The sequence below is a fragment of the Gossypium raimondii genome, chromosome 13 (genome assembly GCF_025698545.1).
Source record: "Gossypium raimondii isolate GPD5lz chromosome 13, ASM2569854v1, whole genome shotgun sequence".
NCBI classification, from domain to species: Eukaryota; Viridiplantae; Streptophyta; class Magnoliopsida; order Malvales; family Malvaceae; genus Gossypium; species Gossypium raimondii.
Window position 1 is genome coordinate 52,817,385 of NC_068577.1, and position 15,296 is coordinate 52,832,680.

The 15,296-nt window shown below is 32.7% G+C and overlaps 2 protein-coding genes across 2 annotated transcripts; both read left to right on the forward strand.

Moving 5' to 3' along the window:
- Positions 1–247: 247 nt before the first annotated feature.
- Positions 248–1,786, forward strand: LOC105783993 (60S ribosomal protein L18-2). The gene is made up of 5 exons (XM_012609729.2): positions 248–405; positions 491–580; positions 670–798; positions 895–1,077; positions 1,456–1,786. Exons 1-5 carry the CDS (start codon positions 403–405, stop codon positions 1,612–1,614), a joined length of 564 nt encoding a protein of 187 aa, XP_012465183.1. The 5' UTR covers positions 248–402; the 3' UTR covers positions 1,615–1,786.
- Positions 1,787–11,104: 9,318 nt separating this feature from the next.
- LOC105782267 (uncharacterized) lies at positions 11,105–14,542 on the forward strand. Its single transcript, XM_012606897.2, has 4 exons — positions 11,105–11,264; positions 11,674–12,864; positions 12,958–13,924; positions 14,094–14,542. The coding sequence occupies exons 2-4, from the start codon at positions 11,680–11,682 to the stop codon at positions 14,345–14,347; spliced, it is 2,406 nt and encodes an 801-aa protein (XP_012462351.1). The 5' UTR covers positions 11,105–11,264; positions 11,674–11,679; the 3' UTR covers positions 14,348–14,542.
- Positions 14,543–15,296: the final 754 nt, after the last annotated feature.

The window sequence follows — 15,296 nt, forward strand, 5'->3', positions numbered from 1 at the left end:
GTTTATCGCTCTTGAACTTACGTCTTCCTGCATTGATAATAATATTCATATCAATCGAGCTAAGACTCAATCGGCAGTTTTATTATTATTGTTAGAGGAATAAAAAAAAGGACATTTTTTTAAATATTTGAAAAATCATCCACCGAGTACAAAAAAGAAGAGAGAGGGCAAATCTTTCAAAAAATTCAAAGCCCTAAATTCAAACAATAATTGGGGCAAACCTATTTATTTGGACCGCAGCCCATTGATCAATACCCAACATCACTGAAACAAATCCCATTATCCCAATCTCACTAAATAAAAAGCCATTCAAAACCCTAACTCTTCTTTTCATTTCGTATCCCATCGGTCGCGGCGCCTCTTCCATTTCACCACCACCACCATCATCATCAAGCTTTACCAATGGTCTGCTTCAAGAACTCTTCTTTGTCTTGAAAACAACAAGAAGTTTTAATTTATTTGTTTGTTTGTTTTGTCTTTGCATTAACAGGGGATCGATTTAGTCGCAGGAGGTAAGAGCAAGAAGACCAAAAGGACTGCTCCCAAATCCGATGATATTTACCTCAAACTTCTCGTCAAGGTACCACCTTTGTTTTCATTTCCTGCATAGAATTGTCGTATTTTGTTTCTGTTTTGAATAAATGATCTGATTTTTGTCCTGGGTTATAGATTTACCGTTTTCTTGTAAGAAGAACTGGGAGCAAGTTCAATGCTGTAATATTGAAACGCTTGTTTATGAGCAAAGTTAACAAGCCTCCGCTATCTCTCTCTAGGCTTATTGAGTTCATGAAAGGAAAGGTATTTTATTTCTTTATATTGTGAATTTTTATGGGTTTTTGTTTAGGATCTTTATATTGTTACTTGTTTCTGATTTAATCCATATATATGTTGTAGGAGGATAAGATTGCTGTGGTAGTGGGGACTGTGACAGATGATATAAGGGTTTATGAGGTTCCAGCTTTGAAGGTTACAGCTCTTAGGTTTACTGAGACTGCTAGAGCTAGGATTGAGAAGGCTGGTGGAGAATGTTTAACTTTTGACCAACTTGCTTTGAGAGCTCCATTGGGTCAGAACACGGTATGCACTTCTTCCAACAATTGTTAACCTTTGGTACTTTTTTCCCCTGGTTCAAATTATGTATATTTGTTGATTTTTGTTCTCGTTTGAGTTCTGTTTTTATCAAATTCGCATTTCTGCTTATGTTACTTTCATGTTACACTGGAAAGCAATGATGTCTAGAGAACATAATATGCCAAAACTTAGATCTTTGCAATGTAAATATAATGTGAAAGTTAGATTTGAGGATATTGATGCTCTGATGGATATATATGATTCTGTTAGTGTTGCTTGCCTTAAAGTCGGATTTTCTGCATTCTTCCGTGAATCAGTTTTTCTTCTGAAAGAAGTAAATGTTGTGTCTGGCTTTCTTAAGATGTACTTTGGGTTGAATTGCAGGTTCTCCTCAGAGGTCCGAAGAATGCACGTGAAGCAGTCAAACACTTTGGGCCGGCTCCTGGTGTGCCTCACAGCCACACTAAGCCATATGTGCGCTCAAGGGGCCGGAAGTTTGAGAGGGCCAGAGGACGAAGGAACAGCAAGGGGTTTAGGGTTTAAGATGACTTCAGTGTTTGTTCTGAGGCTTGTTTTTCATTTATTACTGCAAACAAAATTTTGCTATACATTAGGTTTCTCTGGCATTTGTTTACTTCATGTTGGATTTTGTTTAATTATGGAGTAGTTTTCTGGTTGACATTGACATTCTTAATTGAGAGTGTAGTTAAGTTAATCTAGTCTGCCTGTTTACAACCATCTGTAAGGTTGATACGTATTAGAAAAGGTAGCATTTTTCAAAAAATGTTGTTATGTTTAAAAATGATTGTAACATCTAATAACATTCAAAACGATCAAGTTAGGAGAGCCTGGCATTTGCACTAAATAGGTAGAGTTATCTACGGGAACAGAATATGTCTTGGATTCTTTTACAATGAAATACGATCAGGGTTGGAGGGAAATATGATCAGGATTCCTTCAAAGTACCTAGAAAAGTGAGAGAAATGTCAATTTTATTTTTAAAAATATTTAGGTTTTTTTCAAATTTAAAAAAATAAGAGTGTCACGTGGTAAAAGTGCCCTGCAATTTATTTAGTTTAAAAGTTATATACTTATATTTATTAACTGTTGGATAATTATATTAACCGTTGGATTGCCAACACTCAACGACTATTAAAAAAATCTCAACGGTAAGTTTTTCTATATATATATCTTTTACACTTTCATTTTTTCATTTAATCCTTTTATTCTTAATTTTCTATTCTAATCTTTCAAATTTCTCTCAAATTCTTTTTGTAATTTTTAGATTTTATTTGATTTTCATCATTTTAAAGATCTTAAAATGTCAATGCCTCTAATTTGTTTGGATCACAAACACATTTGGGTGTCCAAAGAAATATTATTATATATTTTATTTTAATTAATATCACTATTAAGTTGTTAATATTTTTTTTAATTTTTTATGTTTTTATAATTAGGACAACGATTGGATTATTGAAATATATATACACAATTCAAGTGCGAGAGCACTACATGTCATTGAAGAGTATTTGGAAGAGGCGAGATTCTTATGTGTCCTGTATGCTTAGTGGGACTAAATTGGAGCCTGCACTTATCAGTGCTTTGTTAGAAAGGGAAATCTAAGACATACACATCCCATCTTCTGTGCTGTGAGTGTACGATTACAATCGATGCTGTGGCATTACAATTCAGTCTACTGGATGATGATCCCGTCATTACGAGATAGTGTGCATTGGTGATTGGAGTACAAGTTATTACTGACTATTAGGCAATGTGTCATACAAGTTTAGTGGTAATCGAATAGATATTAAATGGCTAAAAGATAATTTTTCATGTCTCGACAACTTTTTTAGTGCAATTGAAAGACAACAATTTGCTCGAGCAATCATACTGAGGTTAATTGGGGGTCTTTTAATACTAGAGAAATCTCAAAATCTGAGGTGGCTCCTACAACTAATCAACATAAAAGAAGTCAGATGACTCAGTCGGGGATTAACCGTCACCCTCTCTCTTGCCACATCACCCAAGCTTCCTCCTCTCTCTAGCCATGTCACCTGAAAACATTTCGTGCAAGGAGTATTTTTGTCACATGTTTCAAAATCGACCTATTTCTCTAAATTTCAAACAAAATAACCTATAATCCTTCCCATTTGTCTCAAAATCAGTCTATTATCCTAAATTTCAAATAAAATAGTCTAAAACCCTAAGTATTTTCTTAAAATTATGAGGAGGAATTGGAAAAGTGAAAAAAAAAATGAGTGTATTGAGTAAAGAAGGAAAGTGAGAGAAAAGAAAGTATGAGAGTTAATGAAAATGTAATAATGAGAGGCATAAAAATAAGTGGAGCTTGGTTAAGGGGAAACTTGTTTCCTCCTTTTTCAAGTTAATGCGTCAACCAGTATTTAAAGCTAAAGCCAAGCGGGTCTCATTTAGTATATATTATATGAAGAAATTGTAAGTTTGCGTAAGCTGATTGGTTTTCTTCTTCCTTGTGTTGTCGCTTGAGTTTCAGTTAGCCGAGTGAGAAAATAGTTTACCATTCACCCGCAATTATACGTTATTTAATACAGGTATAGAGGACCCTTTGTCATCAATAATCGATGGTTGCATGCATTCAATCGTTTAAAGTTTAAGATAGATGCTCATGGAACATTGGTCTTTCACAGATATTTGATCTACCTAGCTAATTATATATATATATATATATATATATATTCAAAAGACAATAAACTACCAAACTCCTAATGTGTGCTCTTTACAACTCAACATTACCTATTTCAGATTGTGGTACGTCCTCAGCTTCAAGGGATATAGTCTTTGGTACCAAAAACCCTACTCATCATATTGCAGTTTGCCAGAATGACTGAGAGGCCTACACCTTGTCCCCGATAGAATCTTTTTCTTGCAAAGTTCTGATTGTTCCTCGCCTTCCATCGTCTTCATCGCTGTTCTATATCGAAACCTAGGCAAGTCATTGGAATCCTCTGTTTCAACCTCATTGTGGACTTCCCCTTCGTCCAGTTCCATGTCTATCATTTTGCTTCTGTATGTCGGCTGTGAGTTTGGACACTCATTGACTCTGGGTTCCGCCTTTTCTCCATTTTCAGACCCCGTTGCAGCAGCAGCCATCGTCTTCATCGACTTAAACGTTCGACGGCTGGTCGCTGTTCTATATCGAAACCTAGTCAAGTCATTGGAATCCTCTGTTTCAACCACATTGTGGACTTTCCCTTTGTCCAGTTCCATGTCTATCCTTTTGCTTCTGTATGTCCGCCGTGAGTTCGGCCACTCATTGACTCTGGGTTTCGCCTTTTCTCCATTTTCAGAACCTGTTGCAGCAGCAGCCATTGGTTGAACCCCATCATTCAACTTGCACTCTTCATTGATTTTCACTTCAGTTTTCTTAGATCCCACGTCGAGGTTTTCAATCATAATCTTCAACTTCTTCATCTCCTCCTTAATTTCATCCTTGGAATTCTTCTTCTCCAAGGCATTGGCAAACATGGACCCAACTTTTTTCACCAAACTCTTTTTCGATTTAACCAAAGGTTTCTTCTGGTTATCGCCGCCATTTTCATCAATTTCTCCTGGAGATTGATTTTTTCTTTTCATAGCCTTAGCCAACACTGCCGGAATCTTGATTCTTATGGTAACATATGAGGGATTATTTGATAGTCCCGAAACTCCATCTTTTTCATGAATTTTTCCTGACATCTTTTGTTTTGGCTATCGAGTGAAGATGATCATCGAGAGCCATGTTTTTAGCTATCGGGGATATCAATTTAAGCAGTAATTAGAGAAGGAAAAGACTTTGAGTTGCATGAGAAGTACGACAAACGAAGGAAACATGATGACTCTGAAAAGAGTTTATTTCCTACATAACCTCAAACGTTACAAAGATAGCTTATAATAATATTTATTAATTGCCCTACAAGCAAACGGCGGAGCCTCCAGGGTTCATAGCCCCAAGGTTTAAAAAGTCCTTTGCAATAAAAATAAATGGAAAATTTTATAGGAGAAGATGAATTATTTTTGATATTTTTGTTAAATAATAATTTAATATTTATTTAATATTTTATTTAAAATAATTTATTATAATATATAAAATGAAATGAAAAGAAATATTTTATTTTCTTTTTCTTCATATTGCCTAGCAAGAAAGGAAGGAAAAATATTTTCTTATCATTTTTCTTTCAAATTTAAATTTTAAGTATAAGGTATGTTTTTCTTTAAATTTTTCATAAATTTTGAATCTTTGAAGCTTGTTTTACATATATGTACCAATAAAATTTTTATCAAGTGTATTAAAAGTTACCATTAAAGGATATTGATGGAAGCTTATAAAATTAAGTGAAATGTGTATGTTTTTAGATGGAAAATAATTAGGAGACAATTTCTAACTTATTAGAAGTGTAAAAACGAAACAAAAATAGCAAAATAATGTTATAAGTTTCGGCCAAATTGAAGGGGAGGAAGAAAACCTTGGCCACTTTGTTTAAAATCATGTCAAATGATAGCTTGTAAGCAGTGAGTATTCTGGTGAAAATGGAATAAAAAATGGTTAACCGAGTTGAAAGTTATGTGAATTTCGGATCAGGAAACTGTGAAAAATATACTTGATTTTGGATGATCAAATTTGGATGATCATGAACTGGTCAAATTTGGATTGAATCGATTATTATGTTGAAATATTACTTATTCTAAATTAATTATTTTTATGTTTAGATCGATTGTTAGGTTGGAATGCTGCTTATTTTGATAGATTGTTTATATGTTTAAATCGATTGTTACGGTGGAATACTGCTTCTTCTTTTGAATTGATTGTGTATATGTTTAGATGGATCATTATATTGGAATATTGGTTGTTTTGAATTGATAATTTATATGTTTAAATCGATTGTTACGTAGCACGCCAAATTTTAACTTGTCCTCCAAAATTAACACTCTGGCTTTGTATTAAAATTTTTCATTTCACTTCTCCCAACCAGACATTAATTAAGCTTACACCATTAAACTTACATTATATGAAGTTAAAAAGCATTAGTATTGACTCAATCCTATAATTATGTTTCATACATAACATTCAATATACAGAAAGTTTGAACCCCATCGAAATCTTGTAAAAGGAATATGTATATAATGAGTTGGTTCTAGAGGATAGGTAATTCCAGCAAACTAGGATACGTGATTGATTTTTTAAAATTAATGCATTTCTATAAAAACAATATTTAAACTAGAAAAGATGGAGACCAGCCTGCAACTTTAAAATGGATATTGGAGAGAGCTTTCATATGGATTTTTTAGGGTATCATATTGTATTTTATATATAATAGGAGCAGGTTAAATTTAGAAGCATTTGATTGTAGTTGGAGCACAGGTTGTCTTGATTCTCTGATAAACAAATAAATCAAATTTCTCTTATACTTTCATTTCCAGCACCAGCAGCAGTATTTTGGAGCTTTGCAACTATGTACAGGAATCCATTTATGAAGTCAGTAGAAACTATGAAAAGGAAACATTGATTTTGAATAAACTCAAATAACTTATAATCATAAATATTTGATTTTTTTTTGCTAAATCTTAAATTTATTGGGCAATAATTATTTTTTAATTACTTTTAAAAAGGTTAAAAAGTAAGTAACCAACTGGTTAGGTGCAATAGCAAAGCACATTGTACTCCCAAGGGGAAGACCGGCCCAGATTCAAAATGAGAAAACCCACAAGATCTATAACAATTGGGGTTAAAAATGATAACTTGATCCATGCCCGAAATTGCAATTATGCAACCACTTAAATAATTGATCTCATTTATTGACACACAACACATCTCTAGATATGAGAACACTAATTGTATTATGCCCAATTGTATTATTTTCTAGCTTCCTCCAAATCAACTACTAATGGAGATGCTAAACATACACCAAATTTTAGGATTTATTTGGCACTAATAGTCCTCCAATCAATCACAAAATATGGGCTTAGGCTACAAATCTTGGGGAGTTAAATTTGGACATTGTCTTCGGACAACAGCATTTTCACACAACCTCTTAATGAATTTTTTATCAAGTACATTATCAAGGAAAATTTGGCACATCCCATCAATCATGTCAAGGGTATCATTCACGATCATTAGCATCTCCAAGTGTATTTCTTAACTTCCATGAAATTAGTTATTAATAGAGATACTACACATGTATCAAATTGTCAGATTTATCCAACATTAACAGCCCTCTAAATATGAGCTCTGGCTATGAATATATAACTTCATGCAGAGTTGAATTATCATCGGGTTGAACATTGTCTTTTGACCACATCATTTTCTCATACAACCCTTTAATGGATTTTTTACCGGGTACCTTGCCAATGTATGTTTCGTATATCTCATCGATTGACATGTTAAAGAGTATTTATTAATTTTGATGTCTCAACCTTTTGATATAACAATATTTAAGATAAATTTTATCACTAAATTATTTAGAGATTAAATCTTTCCAAAACTTAAAAAATACTCAAAAAAACATGTTTTACACCATCTTTGTCTAAAACAGTCCGAACAGCTGCTGGTGGTTTAAGCAAGTAAAATTCGGCTCCTCTTTCAACAACGCTATCCAAAATATCAGCAACACTATTCGCCTTTCTATACACATGTTTGAACAATACTCCCCATTGTCTTTTACAAAGTTCCGTAATGTCTCTAACTAACCGTAAGTCCTCTCCACCATTGACAAGCATTCAAATTTCAGTCGCATTTCACATTCAACCTGCACCTTGCGGAAACCCATGTCCCAGGCGACAAGTAGCCTGCTCATAATACCCGACAGCTCGATCGGCAGTTAGTACAGAGCAGACACCAATGGGTCGACTGTAGCCAACTATCCAGGTACCACGACGGTCCCTTAGCAAGCCGCCTGCATTTGCCTTTTCTTCAGCATGCACCTTTAACCGCTTCGTCACAATTTATCGTGGGTGGGGGTTACCATGATCAAATTAAACTTTTGATGTAGCTGATATTAGATATGTTAGCTAATTAATATTCTCTCTATGTTTATAGCTAAAATTACGAGGAAAACTGTAGATTGTATTTTGATTCTCTATTAAAAAAATAGGTAAATTAAACTTTATATATTTTGAAATCTATAAATTAGCCACACGGTTCAATTTTATCTATTAAATAATAACGTGGAATATTAATCTAAATGGTTAATTGCTAATTCGATTCCTAAACTATAGTTAGAATATTATTTTGATTTTTAAAATTTTTCTTAAAAATAATTCTAAAAATTTAAAAAACTTAAAAATATAAAAATTATTTAAATTAATACATTCAAAAATTAAAAATTATGTTAAAACAAAATCAAACCCAGATTTATTAAAGCCAAAACTTATATTCAAAGAAATTCTTTTTAGTGAACCATGGCGTTTTTATTTTTGAAATATTGAGCTCTCTTCCAATAATGGGAAATATTTTTATTTTCAATAAAATTCTCGATTTGATGAGAATTATTTAATGCAATGAGACATTAACCTTACTTGATAAAGATGCTCTCCAATGAGACACTAACCTTATTTGTTGAAGACGCTCTCCAGTGAAATTCTAAAAGCACCAATCTCAATAAAATCATGGTTTTATCACGGTTGAAATACAATCAAACTAAAAAAAAACACATTTATGGTAATAAAAAATTTTCAATTTTGTATCTCTCTTTGGTAACCAAGAAGAAGATGAAGACAATGAGTTCCTTTTGCTACTTCTCCACCTTTAGAGTAGGAGTGAGTAAAACTTGATTCGATTTTAAAAAGTAAAATAAAAATTCAAATTTTGAGGTAATTGAAATAAGTTATTATAGTAAACTTGAATAAGTAATTCGAGTTTGAGTCGATTTGAATTTTAAAAATTCAAATACTCCTTTGGTGTAAATACTCTTTGGTCCCTGTCAATTTTGAAAATGAGCAAATTGGTCTCTATCAATAAAAATTACAAAAAAATCAAAATAATTTTAAAATTTTAAATATTTATAAAATCCTTAAATTTATATTTTAAAAAATTATAAAACTAAAAACAAGGAAAGTTAAAATTTTAATTTTTTTCTAAAATATTAATTTTGAGACCTAAATAAGTTCATTATTTATTCAAGTTTAGCATACTAAAATATCTTATTATTATTATTTTTTATTTTGCTTTGAAAATTTTCAAATTTATGTGCTCTAATATAGAATTAATTATACTGTAACAAGATTTTAATTTGATATGTTTAATTTTTAGTTTAACTCGAATAATATCACTCGATTCGAATCGACTTGACTCGAATTTTATTTCACTCGACTTGATTCAGAATATTTTCAAATCGAGTTAGGATATAAAATAGGACTCCTCAACTCGATTAATTTAAAAAAAATTCACTCGATTTGATCCAATGCTCACCCCTACTTTAGAGACGTGTTGATGACTTTGATATTTTATTTTAAATTAAAATTCTAGATTTTATCTTTTATTTCTTCCTATAAATTTAAATATTATTTTCTAAAACTTCAAAATCTATGGGGTACTTATTCAGAACCCAAAATTCAAAATTCAAAAAATGTTAAACCCAATAACTTAAAAATTAAAACTTTTTAAGGTATTAAATAATAAGATCTTCAAAATGGAAAGTTTGTAATAATTAAGGGATGCAGAAATGAGTACTCAAAATTTTATAACGGTGACTACACACTATCAGAGGATACGAAAGCTTAGGGAATGCAAAAATAAGTATTCACTAAAGTAGAAGAAAGTAAACATTAAATAAATTTTTATGTACCTTTTAGTTGGAAGCATGGGTGATGAAAATGAAACTATACATTAACGAAAGTGTGAGAAATTTGAAAGTGGGTAATCAAAACTTTTAGTTGAGTTTTTTTTTTTTGCTTCAATCAAGTTTTTATTTATTTACGGCTTCAATCAAGCATGCGAAATCTTTTTTTATTTTTTTGGATTTTGTAAAATAGGGAAGAAATTCTTGTAAAAAGATGATAGTTTTTGGGTTTCGACTAAAAAGTTTGATAAAATTTTTAAGCTTTTTTAAAATATTTTATATTTTTTACATATATATTTATTTTAGAAATTTTATTCTTAAAATAATTTAATTTTTTAGAATTATTGTTAATTTTTAAAAAAATCAAAATGACATTTTAGCTATAATTCAGGGACCAAATTAGTAATTAACCATTTAAATTAACATTCACATCATCACAGGCAAAATTTAACAGAGGGGCTAATTTGCAGGTTTCGAAATGTATAATGATTAATTTGTCCATTTTTTCAGTAGAGGGGTCAAAATGTAATTCACCCTTAAGTACAGGGGCTTCCATAGTACTTTTACCAAGTTTATAAAATATATAAAGAAAATGGGTTTTATTGATGTGATAAAAAGGGAAAATATAAAACCATTTATTTCATTCCTTTCTTGCTAAAGTCCTCTACTTTTTTGCAAAGTGATCTTCAAGAATAATTGTTGTAAGCTATTCTAAGATGATTTAGCAATTAATTGAACCAATAAGTTTTGAGGACAATTAGTGAATAGAAATGTGATGGCCCAAAAATAATTAAATAAGATCATACATGCATAGACTCAAAGATAGTCATATTAGAGGGACCCTCTGACATGGCTATGCTCTTAAATGGGAATGTAAATATATTTATTTTTAAAATTTAATTGATAACACAATTTTAAATTTAACAAATTTTGAAGTTTAATTTCATCAAGAGCACCCTAATTTAAATAAATTTATATTAATTATCTGTATAAGATTTTATTTATTTACTTATTCAATCAATTATAATACGTTATTTCCATTTTTATTTTTGTAATTAATAATTACTTATTTTTATTATTGAAAATATTTATTTTATTTTTGGGAATTTAGATTATATTTATGATAGATGTAAAGGGCATGCCTCGGCGATGCGGTAACGGAGTTGTGCAGGCCATAATTGTTTACAAAAAAAAGAAATTTACCAACGTTCATATTTCCATTTAATTTTATTACTAAAAGGAAATTACTACACGTAAAAAAGTAATTAAAAAAAATTTATCTGTTTATATCATTATCAGACAACGAAACGCGCTACACCTGAAAATTATTATCAGACATTGCAAAATCCAAAAACAAATACACAATTTTCTTTGTTTTCAGTTTTGTCTTCCTCTTCCCAGGTAATTATTCTTTTTCTTTGTTGTGAGTATTTGAATGCTTGTTTTGGGTTTTAATTCTGATGGAAAACAGGGTTGTTTAGATTTTTATGGGTGCTTTCTTTTTGATAAATTGGATGAATTTTGCTTGATTTTATGCTCCTGGAATCCTGATTTCAATGGTAAAAGTACTGTCGTTTTTTGCTTTTTTCTCGAGAAAAAAGTTTAATCTATAGGAAATGCTGACCGTAAAATTTTTTTGTTCTGTTTTTGGGTAAATTTTGAATAATTTTGTCAATTGGAGCTTTAGTATATTTGATTTTGTGATCTGGGTTGTTGCGGCTGTTTATGTTATGTATGGTGATACAGATCGATGATGATAAAGAATATATAAAACTGGTTGTCTTTGTTTAAAATTTTTTTTTTGGTACAGCAATAGATGGTAAGGGGAGGGAAGGTTGGTCAAAGAAGCAATTTTAAAAGAAGAGTCAGATCAAAAGATGAGGGTTCGGATGATTCAGATGAAGATTATGTAGTTTCACTGGAGGGAAATGATGAATCTGAGGACGATGTGGAAGATTATTGTTCTTCCTTAGATGAGTGTGCATCGGAAGAGGGTTTTGGGAGTTTCATTGATGACGAGGATGATGAGGAGGAAGATAAAGAGGTGAGGAAGGTTGTTAGGTCGAAAGCTAAACCGATGTCTTCAGCAAGGACGAGGAAGATTGTGGATAGAAAATCACAAAAGCGGAAAGTTGTATCCGATGAAGAAGATGACGATGAGGATTATGAGATAGAGGAGGAGGAGGAGCAAGAAGAGGAAGATGATGATGATTTGGAATTCACCCTGGATGAAGAAGATTGTTTGGATGAGGAAGAGGAGTTGACTATGACAAAGAAGAAGAAAAACAATAAGAAGGTTAGTAAGCAAGGTTTGCGGAAAAGGGTTCCTTCCAACCATGGGAAAAAGAGGAGAAAATCTGCTGTTTCTAAGAAGCCTTTGAGAAAAGGAGGAAATAAGAAATGTCGGTTAAAAAGGAAAAGGAGAATTGAGGAGGAGGAAGAAGAAGAAGATGATGATTGTGGTTTCATAGACAAAGCTCCAACTGTGAGAAAAAAGAGCAGAAAAAATGGAGGACTGAGGAAGAAAGCATATGTTATATGTTCAGATTCAGATTTTGTTTCGTCTGGATCATCTGATTATGAGTATACAATCTCAGAGGAAGAGAGGGAACAGGTGAAAGAAGCCAGCCAATTGTGTGGAAGCATAAAAACTAGTTTGAGGAGCTCATCATCCTCAAAGAGAATTCAGGAGGTTGAGGAGTTAGGCCAGTGTAAGAAACCTCCAGGAAAAAAGGGTAAGGAGAAGGTAGAGGAAACAAAGGCTGAAGTAATAAAGTCGGTCTGTGGCATTTGTCTCTCCGAGGAAGATAAGCGAAGATTGAGAGGCAAGCTAAACTGTTGCAGTCATTATTTTTGTTTCACCTGCATTATGGAGTGGTCAAAAGTAGAATCTCGATGCCCTTTGTGCAAGCAAAGGTTTGAAACAATCAGTAAGCCTGCAAGATCAACAGCAGGAGTTGATTTGAGAGGTGTGGTGATTCAAGTCCCTAAACGGGATCAGGTATCTTATATTTGTCCTGACAATATTTTCATGTTGTGATTTTCATTTTCTGTACTTTTTATGGTTTTAAATGGTCATATTTGTTTTGTGCAGGTCTACCAACCATCTGAGGAAGAACTAAGAAGCTATCTTGATCCATATGAGAATGTGATTTGTTCTGAATGCAACCAAGGAGGGGATGATGAACTCATGTTACTGTGTGATCTTTGTGATTCATCAGCTCACACCTATTGTGTTGGTCTCGGGCGGGAAGTACCTGAAGGAAATTGGTACTGTGATGGTTGCAGGCCCGTTGCCCTTGGGTCCTCTAGTTCCCAAGTTCAAGATCCCTTACCTGATCAAAGGACAATAAACAATTTGTACAATCGATTCCCACCCATTGTAAATGTAGGAGAAAGTTTAGACTCCATTGTAGTGCCTTCACCTCGTACGCCATTACCTCCCGGTTTTGGTGGTCTTTCATCTCCTAGATTTCCTACTGCAGATTTTCCATCTGTTTCTCCAGTATCTGGAGTGGCAGCTCAAACTCTGACAGGAAGACGATGGTTACACCGCCAGATTCAAAATCTTCGTTCCATGAACAGGATGAGTCTTATGGTTGGTAGGACTGATGGGATATCAACTGCCAATATGGGCATTGATTTTGTGAACTCTCACGTTGATCAGAGTAGGCAAACAACAATTCAACAAGCAAGGACACAACAAATGGGAACTCAGCATCAAACAGTAATCACAGAGGGGTTACACAATGATCCCTCTTCTTCACTGCAAAGTAGGGACTTCTTTTCACCGAGGTTGGGCCATTTGAGAAGGCAAGCAGTTCAGGATTCAACTACCACAACATTAAACACGTCTGTTAATTTGATGTTATGGCCTGAGCTTGCTGGTATCAATTCAGATGCTCAACTCTATCAGTGCCGCAATGGACCAAATATTGGGCCTGATGTTTTTGGTTCAGCATTTTCCGTCAGAAATGAGGATAATTCTTCCATGGCCAAGGAACAATTGCAAGTAATGGTTAGAAGCCAGTTGAAAGCCTTGTCCAGAGATAGTGATTTGGGTAAGTGAAACCCCATCTTTAATAAACTTTATGCAGGGTATATTTTCATGTCTAGACTTTGTCATCCGCAGTTCAGTTTGGTTTTTTGGTGACATTAATGTTAGTGAATGATTTGTAGTAGTGATTAATTGAGTTCTACCTTGTGTTCTTTATTTATAAATATATGCAGACAATGGTACTTTTATGGACATAGCAACAAGTTCCATGCACACCTTATTGGCTGCTTGTGGGCTTGAGCATAGGAGGAGCGAGGTTCACATGGTACCACCACCATCAAATTGTACACACATTGAAAGAGTGGCAGCCGGTCAGGCGAGCTTAATGAAAGGTTGTTGCTTAACTTGTTTCGATTCTTTTGTAAAAGATGTAGTGAAGAGGATCATGGATACAAGATCCAGGCAGTGGTTAAGTTTAGGTTTTTAGATATTTGATGTAGTTAATGCATCTTTCTGCATACTTCTTTCTTTTTCTTTTTTTGGTTAGGATTTAGTAACCAATTTTTTTCAACACCATATTTTTCCCCCTTATGTTGGTTTATACTTGCAATTCACAGACATTGAGCCTGCAAAAAGTGCTCTATTCTCATTTGATCACCATAATAGATAATTGTTAATTAAAGACTTGAGCAATGTCAAAATTTTAGCACTGAACTTTCTTTTCACTGTGTTCCCCTGTTTTGTCCTTTTGGTTTTGCTTTCAACTTTGTGCTTGGAACTATCAAAAGCTTCAATAACCAATAGAGAGATTGCTTGCATGTATTGAATTAAATCATTGACTTTTATATTTAGGTACACCTTGGATCCGTTTTTAATATCATACCTAGATTCGGATTTCGGACTCATTAAACAACTATAATTTTATTTTATTATTTATACTTTCAGTTTTCACGAAATTATACTTTAGAGCATGGTCCAATCATCACAAAATCTTACCTTGTTAGGATGACCTCTACACTCATGGATATCAAGTTCAAGCTAGTTAATTTTGATTGGAGTATTTATTTGTCTATTGAACTAATCAACTCCTTTAATACAAGGAACTCATCACTTACTTTCATATAAATCTCTCATTCTTTCCTCTTATATTCACACATGTATGTCATGTTAGTAAAGTTAACAAATGTTAACTTTATCCATTTTGAGATGATTTGACAAACAACGGAAATTTAATAATTAAAAGAGAAAATTAAATGAGAAGCTAAAATGATTTTTTCTTCTTGTAAAATTAGAGGCTCAAATAAGTTATTATGCCGATTTTAAAAAGTAAGAAAATTACTAAATTTTATTTGAATATCAATCGATTTAGATGATTATGCAAAATTTCAAATAAAAACTTTATCCAAATTTATATGAATTGCCTTATTGCAACAAGT

What these genes read in the sequence shown, in the direction of transcription:
- LOC105783993 (XM_012609729.2), top strand. An exon ending in ACCTCAAACTTCTCGTCAAG is followed by an intron (nt 581 to 669) that starts GTACCACCTTTG and finishes CCTGGGTTATAG; the next exon opens with ATTTACCGTTTTCTTGTAAG. An exon ending in TTGAGTTCATGAAAGGAAAG is followed by an intron (nt 799 to 894) that starts GTATTTTATTTC and finishes TATATGTTGTAG; the next exon opens with GAGGATAAGATTGCTGTGGT.
- LOC105782267 (XM_012606897.2), top strand. Translation starts at nt 11,680, where the DNA reads ATGGTAAGGGGAGGGAAGGTTGGTCAAAGAAGCAATTTTAAAAGAAGA. An exon ending in AAGTCCCTAAACGGGATCAG is followed by an intron (nt 12,865 to 12,957) that starts GTATCTTATATT and finishes TGTTTTGTGCAG; the next exon opens with GTCTACCAACCATCTGAGGA. An exon ending in GTCCAGAGATAGTGATTTGG is followed by an intron (nt 13,925 to 14,093) that starts GTAAGTGAAACC and finishes AAATATATGCAG; the next exon opens with ACAATGGTACTTTTATGGAC.